Source organism: Mastomys coucha, unplaced genomic scaffold (genome assembly GCF_008632895.1).
Source record: "Mastomys coucha isolate ucsf_1 unplaced genomic scaffold, UCSF_Mcou_1 pScaffold16, whole genome shotgun sequence".
Classification (NCBI taxonomy): Eukaryota; Metazoa; Chordata; class Mammalia; order Rodentia; family Muridae; genus Mastomys; species Mastomys coucha.
The window spans coordinates 28421970-28436252 of record NW_022196898.1 but is presented as its reverse complement, the minus strand read 5'-3'; the positions used below and the strand labels follow the sequence as shown (position 1 = coordinate 28436252).

Below are 14283 nucleotides of genomic sequence, written 5' to 3'. Positions count from 1 at the left end.
TGCCAGCCCAGGCTACTATACCCAGCAAAACTCTCAATTACCATAGATGGAGAAACCAAGATATTCCAGGACAAAACCAAATTTACACAATATCTTTCCATAAATCCTGCCCTACAAAGGATAATAGATGGAAAACACCAACACAAGGAGTGAAACTACACCCTAGAAGAAGCAAGAAAGTAATCTTTCAACAAACCCACACAAACATTCCACCTCTAACAACAAAAATAACAGAAAATAACAATTACTTTTTCTTAATATCTCTTAATATGAAAATTAATATTATCAACATATCCTAATCAATTGAAATACAAAAATATGAGGAATTAGAAATTTGTTGGCTGTCATCCAGTGGTCTCTCTAATTTAGTAATTGGAGAAATAGGTCCAATATTGTATAATCCATATATACTTTCTGTTTGTTTGTACATGACAGTGTCTTGCTGGGTTCCACATAATGGTCTTGAAATCATGCTTCTCCTATCTCAGCCTATTAGTAGGATTGTTTATTTGAGGTTTTTATAATATACTATGGCTTTCAGAACATCTTACATATTTCAAAATTATTTATACAGCCAAAAGAAACATAGACAATTAACTTGGGAAGTGGCTTGTAAGAGAACAACAAAGAGTGAGACTGAAATCTTTGCTTGATGTTTATAATTATTGTGTTAATTTTTAAGAAGAGGACTTTATAAGTTACTCTTTCTCTGAGATGAATGCTTTCCAAAATCATCACAGCCAATGAACCAGATTCTTACCCTCACCTAGTGTCTGTGCCACCCTCCAAGCAGAACCATTGTTCATTGAAACAGTTGGTGAATGACTTCATGGATAGACCATCTTAATACACACACCATTTCATAAATGAATGTAACCTGTTCCCTGTGGGCTGAGAATGAAGACAATCATTCAAGTCAAATAGCTTTGACCATAGCAAGAAGTCTATATCCAAAAATTGTGCCTACAATTCATTCCTTGAGCAGCAGAACTTTCAACTCTTAGCTTAGCTACTATAGAGGTAAAATCCTTTGGTGATGTGAGGGTCACTGAAGTACAGCCTTATTACAATGAACTCCAATGTCTAAAAATTATTCGTATTTTGGGCTTGAACCACAGTAAGAGCCAAGATTTTAAGCTCTACTAAAACCAAAACAAACAAACAAACAAAAAGACTATTTATATTAATTAAAAAAAACTACTAGTGATGTATTATTTTGAAATATACAATTAATATGTTTGGAGTTATTTAAGATTTATACTGAGAAAAACAGTATTTCAGTATTGCTGTAAACAAGTATCTACATAAGACTGTTCAATTGATTGTTGTTTTATACCAAATGATTTTATAATACTCATTTTATTGTTACAATATTTTAAAAATTTTAAAGAATATGACAAAATAAAAAAGGTAAAAAGATAATAAAAAAATAAAAAAGTGAATATTTCTAAGTTAAATATAAAATATAGTCAAATATGAAGATGATAATAAATTCACATGACATTATGTGAAAACATGAAGCTTATCAATGGTGATGAAAACATGAAATATGTAAATATATAGGAAACTAAGTATGGACTGACAAATTCAAAGAGATCTTAAGTGTCCAAGAAGATTCTTATGTGGTTGGCAGTGACAGTGACCAACATTGGCATAAGGAAAATAAGGACTGGATTGGCTGCAGGAAATAAAAAGTGTAATGGGCACAAAAATAGCTTCAAAATCAGTCAGAGACCTAAATGAAAATATAAAATTGTAAATCTCCTGTGAAACACAATGATCTTTCTTTCTTTTTTTTTTTTTTTTTTTATTGTTGTTGTTTTTTGTTTTTTGTTTTTCGAGACAGGGTTTCTCTGTATAGCCCTAGCTGTCCTGGAGCTCACTCTGTAGACCAGGCTGGCCTTGAACTCAGAAATCCATCTGCCTCTGTCTCCCAAGTACTGGGATTAAAAGTGTGCGCCACCACTGCCTGGCCACAGTGATCTTTCTAAAAAAATGTTTACTTTTAATTTTATGTTTATGTACATCTTAGCAGCATGTATGTCTGTGTGCCATGCATATGCCTGGTGTCCCCAGAGACTAGAAGAGGACATCCAATACCCTGGAATTGGAGTTACAGATACCTGTAAGCCTCTGTGTGGGTTCTGAGAATTGAACCTGGGCCCTCTAGAAGAGCAGCCAGTGTTCCTAACCATTGAGCCATCTCTCCAGTCCCAAAGATTATTTAATTATACTTTATACATGTGACTGTTTTGTTCACATATGTGTGTGTGCACCAAATGCATGCAATGTCTGCAGAAGTAGAAGAGGCTGTCAAAGCTGGAGCTATAGAAGCCAGTGATCTGCCATGTGGCTAGTGGGAGAGGAACCCAGGTCTGCTTTAAGAACAACAATTATTTTTTAATGGTTTGTCTTTTTTTGTTTGTTTACTTACAGGCCCAGCTTCTTTGAGCTAAAAAAAAAAATGTTTATTTTACTATTTTAATGTTTGTTTTGATTCTGATGCAGTTTCTACATTATACATTGCAGTAACACACTAACAAAGAAAGCTAACACTTTGAGATTAAGAGATTTCAGCAGAAAATCAAAAGATAATTACAGCTGCCACCATGGAAGAGCTCCTGGGTCAGCACTGCGAGGTCCTAATGAGCCAATTGCTTCTCCACCAGAGGACATTCTTCCTCTTAGACAGTTGCTCTCCCTTTAGATAAGAATAACTCATGTCCATGCCTTTAAATATGATATATATCTCCTCTATGTTAAACAGCAACCTTCCAACTGTCTACTATGCTGGCCTAAACAATCACAAGTATATGCTAAAAAAAATTAAATGTTATTACTCTCTCACAAAAAGATGAGATGAACAGGCCATCCCAGTCAGTGTTCTATGAAAAATAAAAAATCTTTCTCTATGACTATAAAATCTCATGGTGTTTAAAAAAATGTTACAAGGATTAAAAGATAAAAATAATTTATATATTTATATGTATATACATATATATATATATAAAGATTATAATGGATATATATTTACAAAATAAACTAGAAAGCCTTTACAAGTTATAAAGGTCTGAGTCAGTTATTTAAGGTGCATAGAGGATGGGACTTAGAGATATATATGATATTAAACTTTCTAAGGTCTAGGATTAGCAATTTAAAAAATGGCTAATGTAGGCCAAAGTCTATTTTAAACTATCTAGTTATTAAATATATTACATAAGTTTAAAGTATCAGTCTAGTGAAACTGGTCTTTTAGGTGTCCTATCTATCCTCTCTTTAAATGGGCTATCATCTGCCATTCCTCTTTGTTGCCATAGCAGGGTCAAAACAGGTGTGTTCCTCCTGTCTGAATGACCCATATGACCCACAGCTTTGGGGTCTGAGAGTGGTATGATATACAGGTTTTCGGACATGAACAATTCATCATTCTTTGAGTTTTCAAGTCTCTAATTACCCACAGATCACCCCACTGGATAGACATTTCCCAGGATGTAATAAACCCCCCCCCCCCCCCCCCCCCCCCCCCCCCCCCCCCCCCCCCGGTTTCAGGATGGAACTCCCCTTTGACTGGTGAACACCAGTATTCTAAAGAACACTGCACTTCCGAACGTGGTGACATGAGGTGCTGGTCGACTTACCCTGGAGGCACACACCTGGTTTGAAGGAAGATAACTTGCAAGGACCCTCTCATTAACCACATCCCATAAGACTGTCTCCAAGACGAAAGGTTCAACCAGACCTCTGGCTGTCCATCACAGGCCTCAGCAATGCGGTCACCTATGTGACTTTTGGAGAAGGTGACTGTTTATATTAACTGCCTTTGCTAACCCTCAATATATATATATATTTCTAAATTACCTGAGCCCATTGTATCCTTTCTGTACTCAGTACCTCTGTTCCTAAGAGCCTTCTCGTGCTTCATCAGCCTTCCTTTCTTATGGTTCTTGTGTACGTAATGGTACGTGGCGTGGTCATTTTGAACAACAGGTTTTCATTAAAACTACACCAGATTCTTACTAGAAAGCAGATTATTCAGGTTCTATTTTAACTAGCATTTTTGCAGTAGTCTAGAATCTACACCAGCTTCCCCAGTGGCCCTTACCCAACAAAAGCAAACTGCCCATTTTGTTAATGAGTTTAGCAGCAAGTACCTTTAACCACAGAGCCATTTCTCCAGTCCTGACAGTATGCTCTTGGGTCTGGTTATAAATCAACAGCATATGTGTTAAGAGACAAGTCCATGAGGACTGGACAGAATCTTATAAAATATTGGTCTAATAAAGGGCTTTTATCCAAGATACATGGAAAGTCCTTAAGACTCAGTGATAAGAAACCAAAACTGCCCCCACTTACTGTAAAATGGACAAACTTGAATCTATGACACCAACAACAGCAGAGACAGCAAGTAACTATATGGAAATATGTGCAGCATTGCTGACTGGTAGAGAATTGTGAATTTACAGAGCAACTGCACATCTGCTAGGATAGTTAAAAGTTAAAATAAGAGTCCCATGTGCTGACCACGACACAGAGCTGCCATGTGTGCCCCTGCTAATGGACACACCAAATAGCAGAGTTAATGTAGAAGATCTTTGGGCCACTTCTTATGAAGCTGTACTGGCTGGATTTTTGTTGTTGTTTTGCTTTCTGTTGATGTGAGCATGTGTTTTCTCAGAAGGTGGGGACCTCAGTTGAGAAACTGCTTCATCAGACTGGCCTGTAGGCAAGTCTATGGGGGTACTTTCTTGATTTATGTGGGAGGGTTCAGCCCAGTGTGTGCTGTGCTACCATGGCGTAAGTGGTAAGTGGTCCTCAGTTATGTGAGGAAGCAGGCTGAGCAAGCCACGGGGAGCAAGTCAGTAAGCAGCACTCCCCCATGCTCTCTGTTTCAGTTTCTGCTTCCAGGTTCCTGCTTTGAATTCCAGCCCTGTCTTCCTTCAGTGATGGACTATGACCTTGCATACGTAATCCAAATAAACCATCTCCATCCCCCAAGGTGCTTTTGGTCATGGTGTTTATCGAAGCAATACAAAGCTAATTAGAATAGACGCTAAACATTCATTCGATACGATACACAAACTACACAGCTAGAGATTTTGGAAATTGACTTGAAAATATGTCTAGCCAAAAGCATGAACACAAATGTTTACAGAGTTTACATTCACAAAGGCCCAAGTCTGGAAGAGAGCCTTCGAAAGGTGAATGGATTAGTAAAAGGAGGAGTTGCCACCCAGAGTAATATTATTTAGCAATTGAAAAAAAAAATTATCCTCTAAGCCATGAAAGTCCTTTCACTTGTGTAATGAAAGAAAGGCAGCAGTCTAACAAGCATACAGAGTGTGATTCCAGCTCTGGGACATTATAGAACTGGTAAGGTCATAACACATGCTTCTGAGTGTGGCAGTTTGTTTGTTTGCTTGCTTATTTTACATTTTGTTTGGCTTTCAGGCAGGGTCTGAATGGTCTCGTATTTTGTCCCATGGGATAAGGGGGTACCCCCACACCAGTTGGGGGATCATCCTACCTAACTCTGGCTTGATGGCAAGGCTGTAGAGTAAAGCTATCAGTGGCTGCCAGGAAGAGAAAAGAGAAGAAACAAATGAGGCAGAGGGGATTCTTAGTTAAAACTGTTCAGTATGCTTCTATGCAGTAGGTATACTGGTATTCTTAAGAATTTTCCCACATTTATAAAGGGGCAATTTAATGTGTGACAATAAAAAATTACTTGGAAAGTGCAAGGAGAAACATCCTAGGTAGTATTCAGACTATAAACCAATAAAACCCTAAACTACAAATGTAGGGACAATTGGTCAAAGGGGCTGGAGAAGAAGAGCTGCTGACCTTAGCTGGAAACAAGGAGAGTTTGTGAAAACAGAGGCCAAGGAGCTGTAAGGACACCCCATACTTGGTTGGTGAAGTTTTGCCCACTGTACCAGTTAATAACAGATCTGGATCCTGGGCCTGAATAAAACAGCAGTGGGAAGGGAAACACATTTCTCACACTGCAGTTGAGACTCAGAGATAAGCCAAAGGAAGTGGCCAGAATGCCCCCAGGGGAAAGAATTACTGTTAAGACACAAGATTAAAACTTATCTTGAGGGTTAGAAACAGCCCCCTCATGACTCTGTGAAGGAGAGTCAGGAGAAGAAAACAGACCTACTTTAGGGCTAAGCTCTCCACAGTCTTATTATCTTCACATTGACTAGGTAAGGGTCTCTGTGTTCATTACTCAGCATAGAGGAAGGCATGAAACACACACACACACACACACACACACAGACACACACATACACACACTAGCTGAGGAGCCATTGGCATGATGGAAGAGGAAAGTCATTTTTTTTTTAAGATGATGTGACCTTTGCTAGGTCAACCACATGCCAGGACAAAAACCACTCCCAAAACTAGCAGAGCAACAGAAACTAGAGTTGGAGGAAAGGAAACACAAAGGAAGAAATGTCAAAGTTGGGTGGAGAAAGGAATTGCAGGAGATGAATATGTTCAAAACGCAATGTATAAAATTCTCAAAGAATAGTGTTAACAAAAAGAATTTCAAAGAGAAAAAGACAGGAAGAGTTTCAAAACTTCACATCACAGGACAGTAGGAAGGGGCAGGAAAGGAGGAGGATGCACCAGAAGTAACCAGTCCACCTCAGGGCCTGCAGGGGAGGCAGGCCTTATGAAAAAGGTAAGCCTGGTAGCCCTGGTAGGGAGAGACTGGCAATTCTTCCCACAAGCCCTCACAGGCCTCAAATCCAATTGCAGGTTTTGCTAAGACAGTGATTCCTCTGAGGTGAGTCATTAATGGGGAAGAGTTCCATTTTGTCCTTCTGTAGAAATCAGAGGGCTCCCAACTTGAGACCCATCTTATGTAACAGAGCCAACCCCTGACACTATTAATATAATACTCTGCTATACTTGTAGAAAGGAGTCTAGCATAACTGTCTCCTGAGAGGCTTCATCAAGCAGCAGATGGAAACAGATCCAAAGACCCACAGTCAAACCATCAGGTGGAAGGAGTTTTGTGGAAGAGTCAGGGATAGGATTGGTCAGCTGGAGGAGCCAAGGACACCACAAGACCTACAGAGTCAACTAACCGGGGGCCACCGAGACTGAATCACCAAGCAAAGAGTGTTCAGGGGCTGAACCTAGGCCCACTACACACATGTAACAGATGTGTAGCTTGGTCTTCATGTGGGTCCCCTCACAATTGGAGTAGAGGTTGTATCTGACTCCCTTGCCTACCATTGGCTCCCCTTCTCCTACCTGGACTGCCAGGTTGGGCCTCAGTGGGAAAGGATATGCTTAGGGTGGGGTGGTATCCAAGGTAGGGGCCTCCCCTCTTTAAGGGGAGGAAGTAATGGGGTATAGGGTAGGACTTCCTCAATCAGGATGTGAAGTGAATAAAAATAATTGAATAAAAAGAAAGAAATCAGAGGGCACTGGATGAACACCATGTTAGAACAGTGTTTAAAACTGAGCTGATATGGCAACCTGAGAACAGAGAACAACCATAAAATGCTTGAATATAGCCAGCCCTGAACCCAGGGAAAGAGACAGCCCCAGAAGCAATTATAGACTAAAAGAAGGCTCAATGAGTCAGGATTGTGAGTTCAAGGCCAGCCTAGCCTACCTAGAGAGACCCTGTCCACACACACTCTACTCGTTCATCCTGACCTTAATATAGACACAGATGGTTGGTGCAGGTTAGCATATACAGACATATTTCCTTGTTCTGTCAGTCTAAACAGTCTGAAAGAAGCGATCTTCCAACAGCAATGATCCCCCCTGGCACCTGATAAAAGAAGCCAAGAGAACAGTTGGTTCTAGGACTTAGAGCCAGAGGGAAAGGAGTCAGAATACAAGTCAACCAACCCCATTTCTTTTCACAGTATGCCAAGGTGGGCACAACAGACAGCAAAGAACACAGTGACCAAAGCTGGACTGGACTTTGCCGCACCAATTGATTAGCCTCGGAGCCTAGAACAAAGTATGAATATTCATGAGTTCATAATGAATATAAATGAGTGAATCAATGAAGAGAGGAGGAGGAGAGAACCCCCTGGTGCAGAGGTGTTTCCGATGATGTGTACAGATGCTTCAGGGTCAAGGAAAAAAAGAGACTACACAGTAGTGGGAGGGGAGAAGAAAATGACATCATCACCTACCAACCACCACTTCAGCTGGATGCCTATGGTCAGGGTCCACAGTATAAGTCAGGCTTACATATTTGTACAACCTGATGCAAAATGTTACTTTTCCTTTGTGATATCTCTCCTACACACATACACACACACACACACACACACACACACACACACACACACACACACCAATATGTACTCTAAAACTGACAAGGTCTAAGCTAGAAGACACATATAAATTGTCATAGCCCATTGACTCCTGGCAGGAGTGGCAGCTAATTGCCGTGCAGTAGATTTGTGGACTAGAAAAGGACATTAGGTAAGACTAAAGACATCTGAACAAAATGTGCACTTTAGCTAACATTTTAGTTAACGATGCTTTGCTATTGACTTAGGAATTGTAACATGTTACCCTGCTAACAAAAAGTTCTCAGCTGAAGAGAGCTGGGGTTGAAGCATATGCTTAAGTGTTCACAAAGCCCTGGATTCAACTTTCAACACCAGATAACATAATTTAGGAAGCTGAGGTGGGATATGAAAATGTTCTGTACTTCATACATTTCCTGTGAAACACAGACAACCACAACCATCTTCCCTTTAAAAGACTAGTTAAAAAGATTCCACAGTAGGAGAGATTTCAGATGCAGGAGGGGCCATCCAGAACCACTCCTCAGGCGACTTCTTTCCCATTGGTTCCCAGCCTCCACTTGGCTTTTGAACTACTGCAGACTCACACCCACCCAAGCCAGTTTGTTTATATCAGCCTCAGCTTTCAGCTTGGTTTGTCACTTCTGAAATTACCCGGGCAATATGTAGGTCTGCACCCATCCTGAGCCAGCTGTTCTGTGGAGGGAGGTGGAGGGCTACTGGCTTTAATCTGGTCACTATGGTCACCTGTTGTGAAGCAAGCCAGGAGCAAAGGAGATCTTCTTTTATACAAGCTCTAAGACTGGAAAAGTTGGTTCTGTTGGCTCCAAAAGATTTACAAGAGAGAAGTGGATGAGAGCGATGATAGAAGCCTCACAAATGCCCACAGTGAGTGAACAGTGAATTGTTTTCTGCAAGGTTGTTAGATATGCTCAGAATTTGAAAAAAAAAAGATAAAGGAAATATGATGGAAATTTGTTTCATGTCCGCAGGACTTTGACTTAATTCATCATGTTTTATGTTTATTTTTTTAGATTTGATTATTACACACACACACACCCAAAATCATTGAAAGCATAAGTTAAAAGAATAAAATATAATCCAACAATTTTATGAATGTTAGAGCACATCTTCTTTTAAAAAAATAAAATAAAACAAAACAACCTGGTTTTGCTTAGTGTGGTAGGCCTACTTTTAATCTTAGCACTCAAGAGGCATACTAAGGTGGAGCTCTATGAACATAAGGTCAATCTGGTCTGCATAAAGAGTTTCAGGCCAGCCAAAAACCAAAACCACAACAACAGAATAATGCTTAGAATTTTACAGTCATTTAAAAAGTAATCTATTTAATTTTGCTCAAATTCTTATACATAAAATAGGTCTAGTTGTAAAAGATGAAAGAGATCTAAATCACTAATAGTGAAAAATGAGACCAAGATATTTTTTATTAACATCAAGCAGTTGATGATTAGTGATTACACTAACCATGATTATGCTATAGAAAACCTTCATTTACCCAAGTTAGCTTTGGTAGACTGACAGTGGCTACAATGACCTGTTGATAGCTACAATGTATCCATGACAGGCACCAGCCTGTGGTTATTTCACTGTCAGACCCTCTATGTGAAGGCGACTGCTTAGATCTCTGAGAAAATCAAGACACGTTCCGCTCACCTGTGACCACCATGCGCTTTCCCACCGTCTCACTGAGTGGCTCCCGGTGTGACAAAGCCATGGCTGAAGTTTAGATTTCTTTGCTGCAATTACTGCCTGAATGTCGTCTTCGTCAGAACAGGGAGTGCACCAGTAAATGGCAAGGACCGTGTCTCTGCTCTCCTTGTCTGTGAACCAGGCTGGGCAGTTGCCGAGGATGCTCTATGACACCGGGAGCGGACGTTCCAGAACCAAGAGCTCTGAATTCCAGTTTCCAAGAACACCCAGAACTGGAGTATGCCCAGCTGGAGCTGCATCCCCCACCACCACTGTCCCTTGTCTGCCCACAACCAACCAGAAGAATCTTGTCTACAAAGTCCTACAACAGCCCAATAGGCTCTATCATGTGTGTCTTTCGGCATTTCTAAAGAATGTCCTACAGGGACAAGTTGCAGGGTGCAAAGAAAGAAAGAAAAATGCAAAGCATGGTTACCCCTAAGACACAATGTGGTTGCCCTGAGACAAGTAGACTACGCAGACATCCGCGCACCAGGATGCTCACACAGGAGTCCTTCCCATTTTCATCACTCCGTGCTTCCAAACAGAACCTATTGTTTCCCGGTGCAGACATCTGGAGTCAAATCTTTCTTGTATCCCTGGCTTTCTCTGTTGTTTCCTTTGACTCAGGCCTGTACTCTTCTGTTGCAGAATCTTCTCTCCTCTCAGAGGCTACTCAGTCCTGCTTGCTGCTTAAAGGCATTGGATCATTGCAAACCATCTCTCTGTGAAAATACTCTGTCCTCAAAAGAACCATTTTCTGATGTTTTTGGATTATATATGTTGGATTATACTTTTTACACACACACAGTGCTATAAAATATAATTTCTGCATACATCTGCAGCGTTTTGCCAACATCCTTGGACTAGACTTCTGGAAGCAATATTGTTGGTTTAAGGAGAAAGACATGTAGACCTTTATTCTCCCACTCCATAATGGTTGTATCATTTTGAATTCCTACTCACAGCTTCTGAGAATGCCCGTCTGGCTATTCATATCACCTGGTCACAGAATATGTTGTTCAGCTTTGGCTTTTCCCTAGGTGACAGATGAGACATAGTGACAGTAATTTGTGTTTCTCTTGTTGTTAGTGTGATTGGCCATCCTTTGAAATGCAAGCTGGAAATTGAACCCAGGGACCTGCACATGGTAGTTAGGAGTTCTCCTACTGAACTACGCCTCCACCCTATTCCGGTCTATGAATCATCATCAAACCTCTTGTTCTATTGTGTTTTCATCCAGGTCACCTTTTTTTTAGATCCTACATTTTAAAATAATGAGCTAATGTTCTAAAGAGACACATAAATTTGGGGAGACTATGGGGAGGGAAACAAATAAGAACAAAATATAAGGACACATCTGACAACGCTGTGACAAAACCCGGTGCCTGGAAAGTTAACATTAAATTTTAATTAAGACTAAATCACTTATAAAACATTAATAATAAAATATTAATAACGAAATATTCATGCAAGGATGACTCCAAAATGTAATAAGGCCAATGACGGTTACAGTAATACATTAGTAAACACCTAATATTGCTCCGTGAGTCATGGGAACATGGGTATAGCCCTTGACCAGGGTAGGATGGTACCTAAGGATTACATATAGAGAGGTAGGGTTTCTTTGAAGAGGTAATATCTGAACTGCTTTGAAGAATGACCAGAAGCCAGGGTGTGGTTGGGAATCATTTGGGGACAACTAGAACCAAAGGCTAGAGAAAAGAAATGGTCAACAGCACAGTGCACAGCCAAAATTCAAGTTCAGTGATGTTAGCGTCCTGTTAGTCCTCTTTCTGTTTAAACCCTAGGGGATTAACTTATAAGAGATGTTTGTTTCAGAAGTTTGGGCCGCTGTCTGTTAGTTCAGTGGCTTTAGGGCTTGTGGGGAGGCAGCACATCATCCATCGCAGGGAGCACGTACAGGATGGCACAAAGCTGCTTGTCTCACGGCATTCAGGAAGTAAAACAGAGAAGAGGCTGAGGCCCAGTGTTCTGTCCAAGGGAATGGCCACAAAGACCTCTCTCCCAATAGGCTCCACTTACTAAAGATTCCAGGACTTTCCAGTAGTTCACAGTCCTGTCAACCAAGACTTCAGCCCATAGGAAAAAGGTCCGGATGATAGCTGAGTAGTGAGGCAGGAGAGACTCTGTAAGCCCCACAACCTGCTGCAGTGATGAGCATATGTGGAAGCCATCTGCTTAAGATCAAAGCCCAGGTTTGTCTTGGGTTGAAATTAGAATCACTTAACTGGAGAATAGTCTTGATGAAAGAACCTGGCGTCCTAGCACCCACAGGCAGCTGTCGACACCGATGAGTACAGGTGATAGAAACGTTCAGGCAGAGCCTACGAACACGAACAGTTTTGACTCATCCTTGGATAGAAGCTGGAACTGTTCTTAGTCCTGTCAACAGGTCTGTTCTTAGCAGAAGCTAGGAACGCCTGAGTTTATTACCTCGTTTTCTCTAAATCTCGCCGGTTTATGATCTCTCTTCCTCTAAATGATCATCCCTGCCTGGAAACCGAATGTGAGGGACGTGATCAAAACAGAGAGGCGCCTGGACAAATCGGTGCGTTTCCCCACCCTGTGCCTCACTTCAGTTTCCGGTGAAAGTGCTATAACCTCAGTGGCACCCTACTTCCGGGCCCCCTGCCCGCTATGCGGGAGCTCTGCCTTCCTTCTTTTAGGTTCTCACCTATAATCTTACAAAACTTCTTTCTAAGCCCACTCTTCCTATTGTTCATGAAATTTACTCTTAAAATTCATGCGGCAGGGGACCCGGAAGCCACTGGCCTACAATTGCTTTGGTGGTTGTTAGTTTTTCTGGGACCCCAGTACCCTAAGTTATGCTCACTTGAGCTGAGAGGGAAAGCCTCCATTGTACTCAAGGACCCCTACTTTCCTGAATCAATATGGTCCAGGAAAGGGAAATGCCTAATCCAAGTGTGGGGCGACAGGAAGGGGAGGAGTGTGTGGGAGCCACATACTGAGGGGTAGTGGTGAACATGATTGACGTCAGCTTTCCAACTTGGTTGAATGAGATCGAGAAAACAAAGACATGGAGTGAAAGCCTACCAACAAAGTAACAGGACCAGCGATGAAGTGATAACATCAATTAGATACAGATGTGTATATGCTGCACAGCAGGTTAATAGAGCTGTTAAAAATTAAGCCCCAACTTGTCATAAAATATTATGACAGCTACTGAACTCGTTGTAGGGAGCCAATGATGATCTCCGACAGCTTCCAGGCTCATTTCTATTAAAGAAATCACCATTGTCAATGAATCAATACCGACTCAAGGTTTGCTGCCCAGCAGGAATGAAATCTTTTCACTCTCTTGTTTTGATAATTTAATAGTTTCTTCAGAGCTCATAATCACTTCAACAGATACAACTGTAGAGGCCAACATGGTGTTCCTGTAAAGACATCTTGTTTTAATGTTTAAGAAAGAATGAAATTATGCATTTTTATAATCAGAAAATTATATACAATAAACAGGTGAATTTAGGTCAAATTTGCTATAATTATATAACAGTCAAATGTTTTAATGGGGGGAGAATTGTAACTGTCGACTTCACACAATCTAGAATTACACGAGAAGACAGTTTCAATGATGGATTGTCTAGATTAGATTGGCTTGAGGATACATCTGTGAGGAATTATTTTTATTACAATAATTGAGCTACAAAGAACCTACCCACTGTGGGTAGCCCTATCCTCTAGGTAGAGGATTCTGAACTGCATAAGAGTAGAGAAAACAAGCTAAATATTAGCATACATGAATTCATTTGCTCTCTGTTCTTGATTGTGTGCTTAATGTGACTGCCACTTCAAGTTGCTACTGTCTTACCTTCCCCTCAGTGATGGACAACAGCCGGAAATTGTGAGCGAAACAAATCCTTCCTGAAGTAGCTTTTGTCAGGGTATCTTGTTACAGCAACAAGGAAGGAAACTAAGACAGGATCCTAGCATAAGGGTCTCTGAATTTGATCTCCAGCATTCACAGGAAAAGTCAAGAGCAGGGTGGGGAAGGTGTGGGGGGGTAAGAAGGGAAGTGGAAAGGAAGGGAAGGGCAAGGTCAAAGAGAAAATAGAAAGAAAAAAGAAGAAAAAGAAGAAAAGGGAAGGAGAAAGAAAGGAAAATAGAAAGGGAGGGTGTGGAGGAGGGGGTGAGAGGAGCTCAGGACAGTTTGCCAGCTGGAGCGCTTTGTGACTCATGTGTCAGAGGTTCTTTATTTATTACTTTTCTGGGTAGTGTTAGATCACAGACACACCCC

At 40.9% G+C, this 14283-nt stretch overlaps 1 protein-coding gene and 1 long non-coding RNA gene across 3 annotated transcripts in view; one reads left to right on the top strand and one right to left on the bottom strand.

Annotated features, from left to right (window-relative positions):
• The window catches only part of CUNH4orf45 (chromosome unknown C4orf45 homolog), a 125952-nt gene extending 115774 nt beyond the window's left edge, over positions 1 to 10178 (bottom strand). For both annotated transcript variants that reach the window (XM_031374133.1, XM_031374132.1), the window contains exon 1: positions 9966 to 10178. In XM_031374133.1, coding sequence (XP_031229993.1) covers positions 9966 to 10026 — 61 coding nt within the window. In that variant the 5' untranslated portion in view covers positions 10027 to 10178. The remainder of the gene's footprint in view (positions 1 to 9965) is intronic.
• On the top strand, positions 3615 to 4995 carry LOC116093014. The gene is made up of 2 exons (XR_004119592.1): positions 3615 to 3797; positions 4893 to 4995. It is a non-coding gene; the product is annotated as an uncharacterized LOC116093014 (long non-coding RNA).
• Positions 10179 to 14283: the final 4105 nt, after the last annotated feature.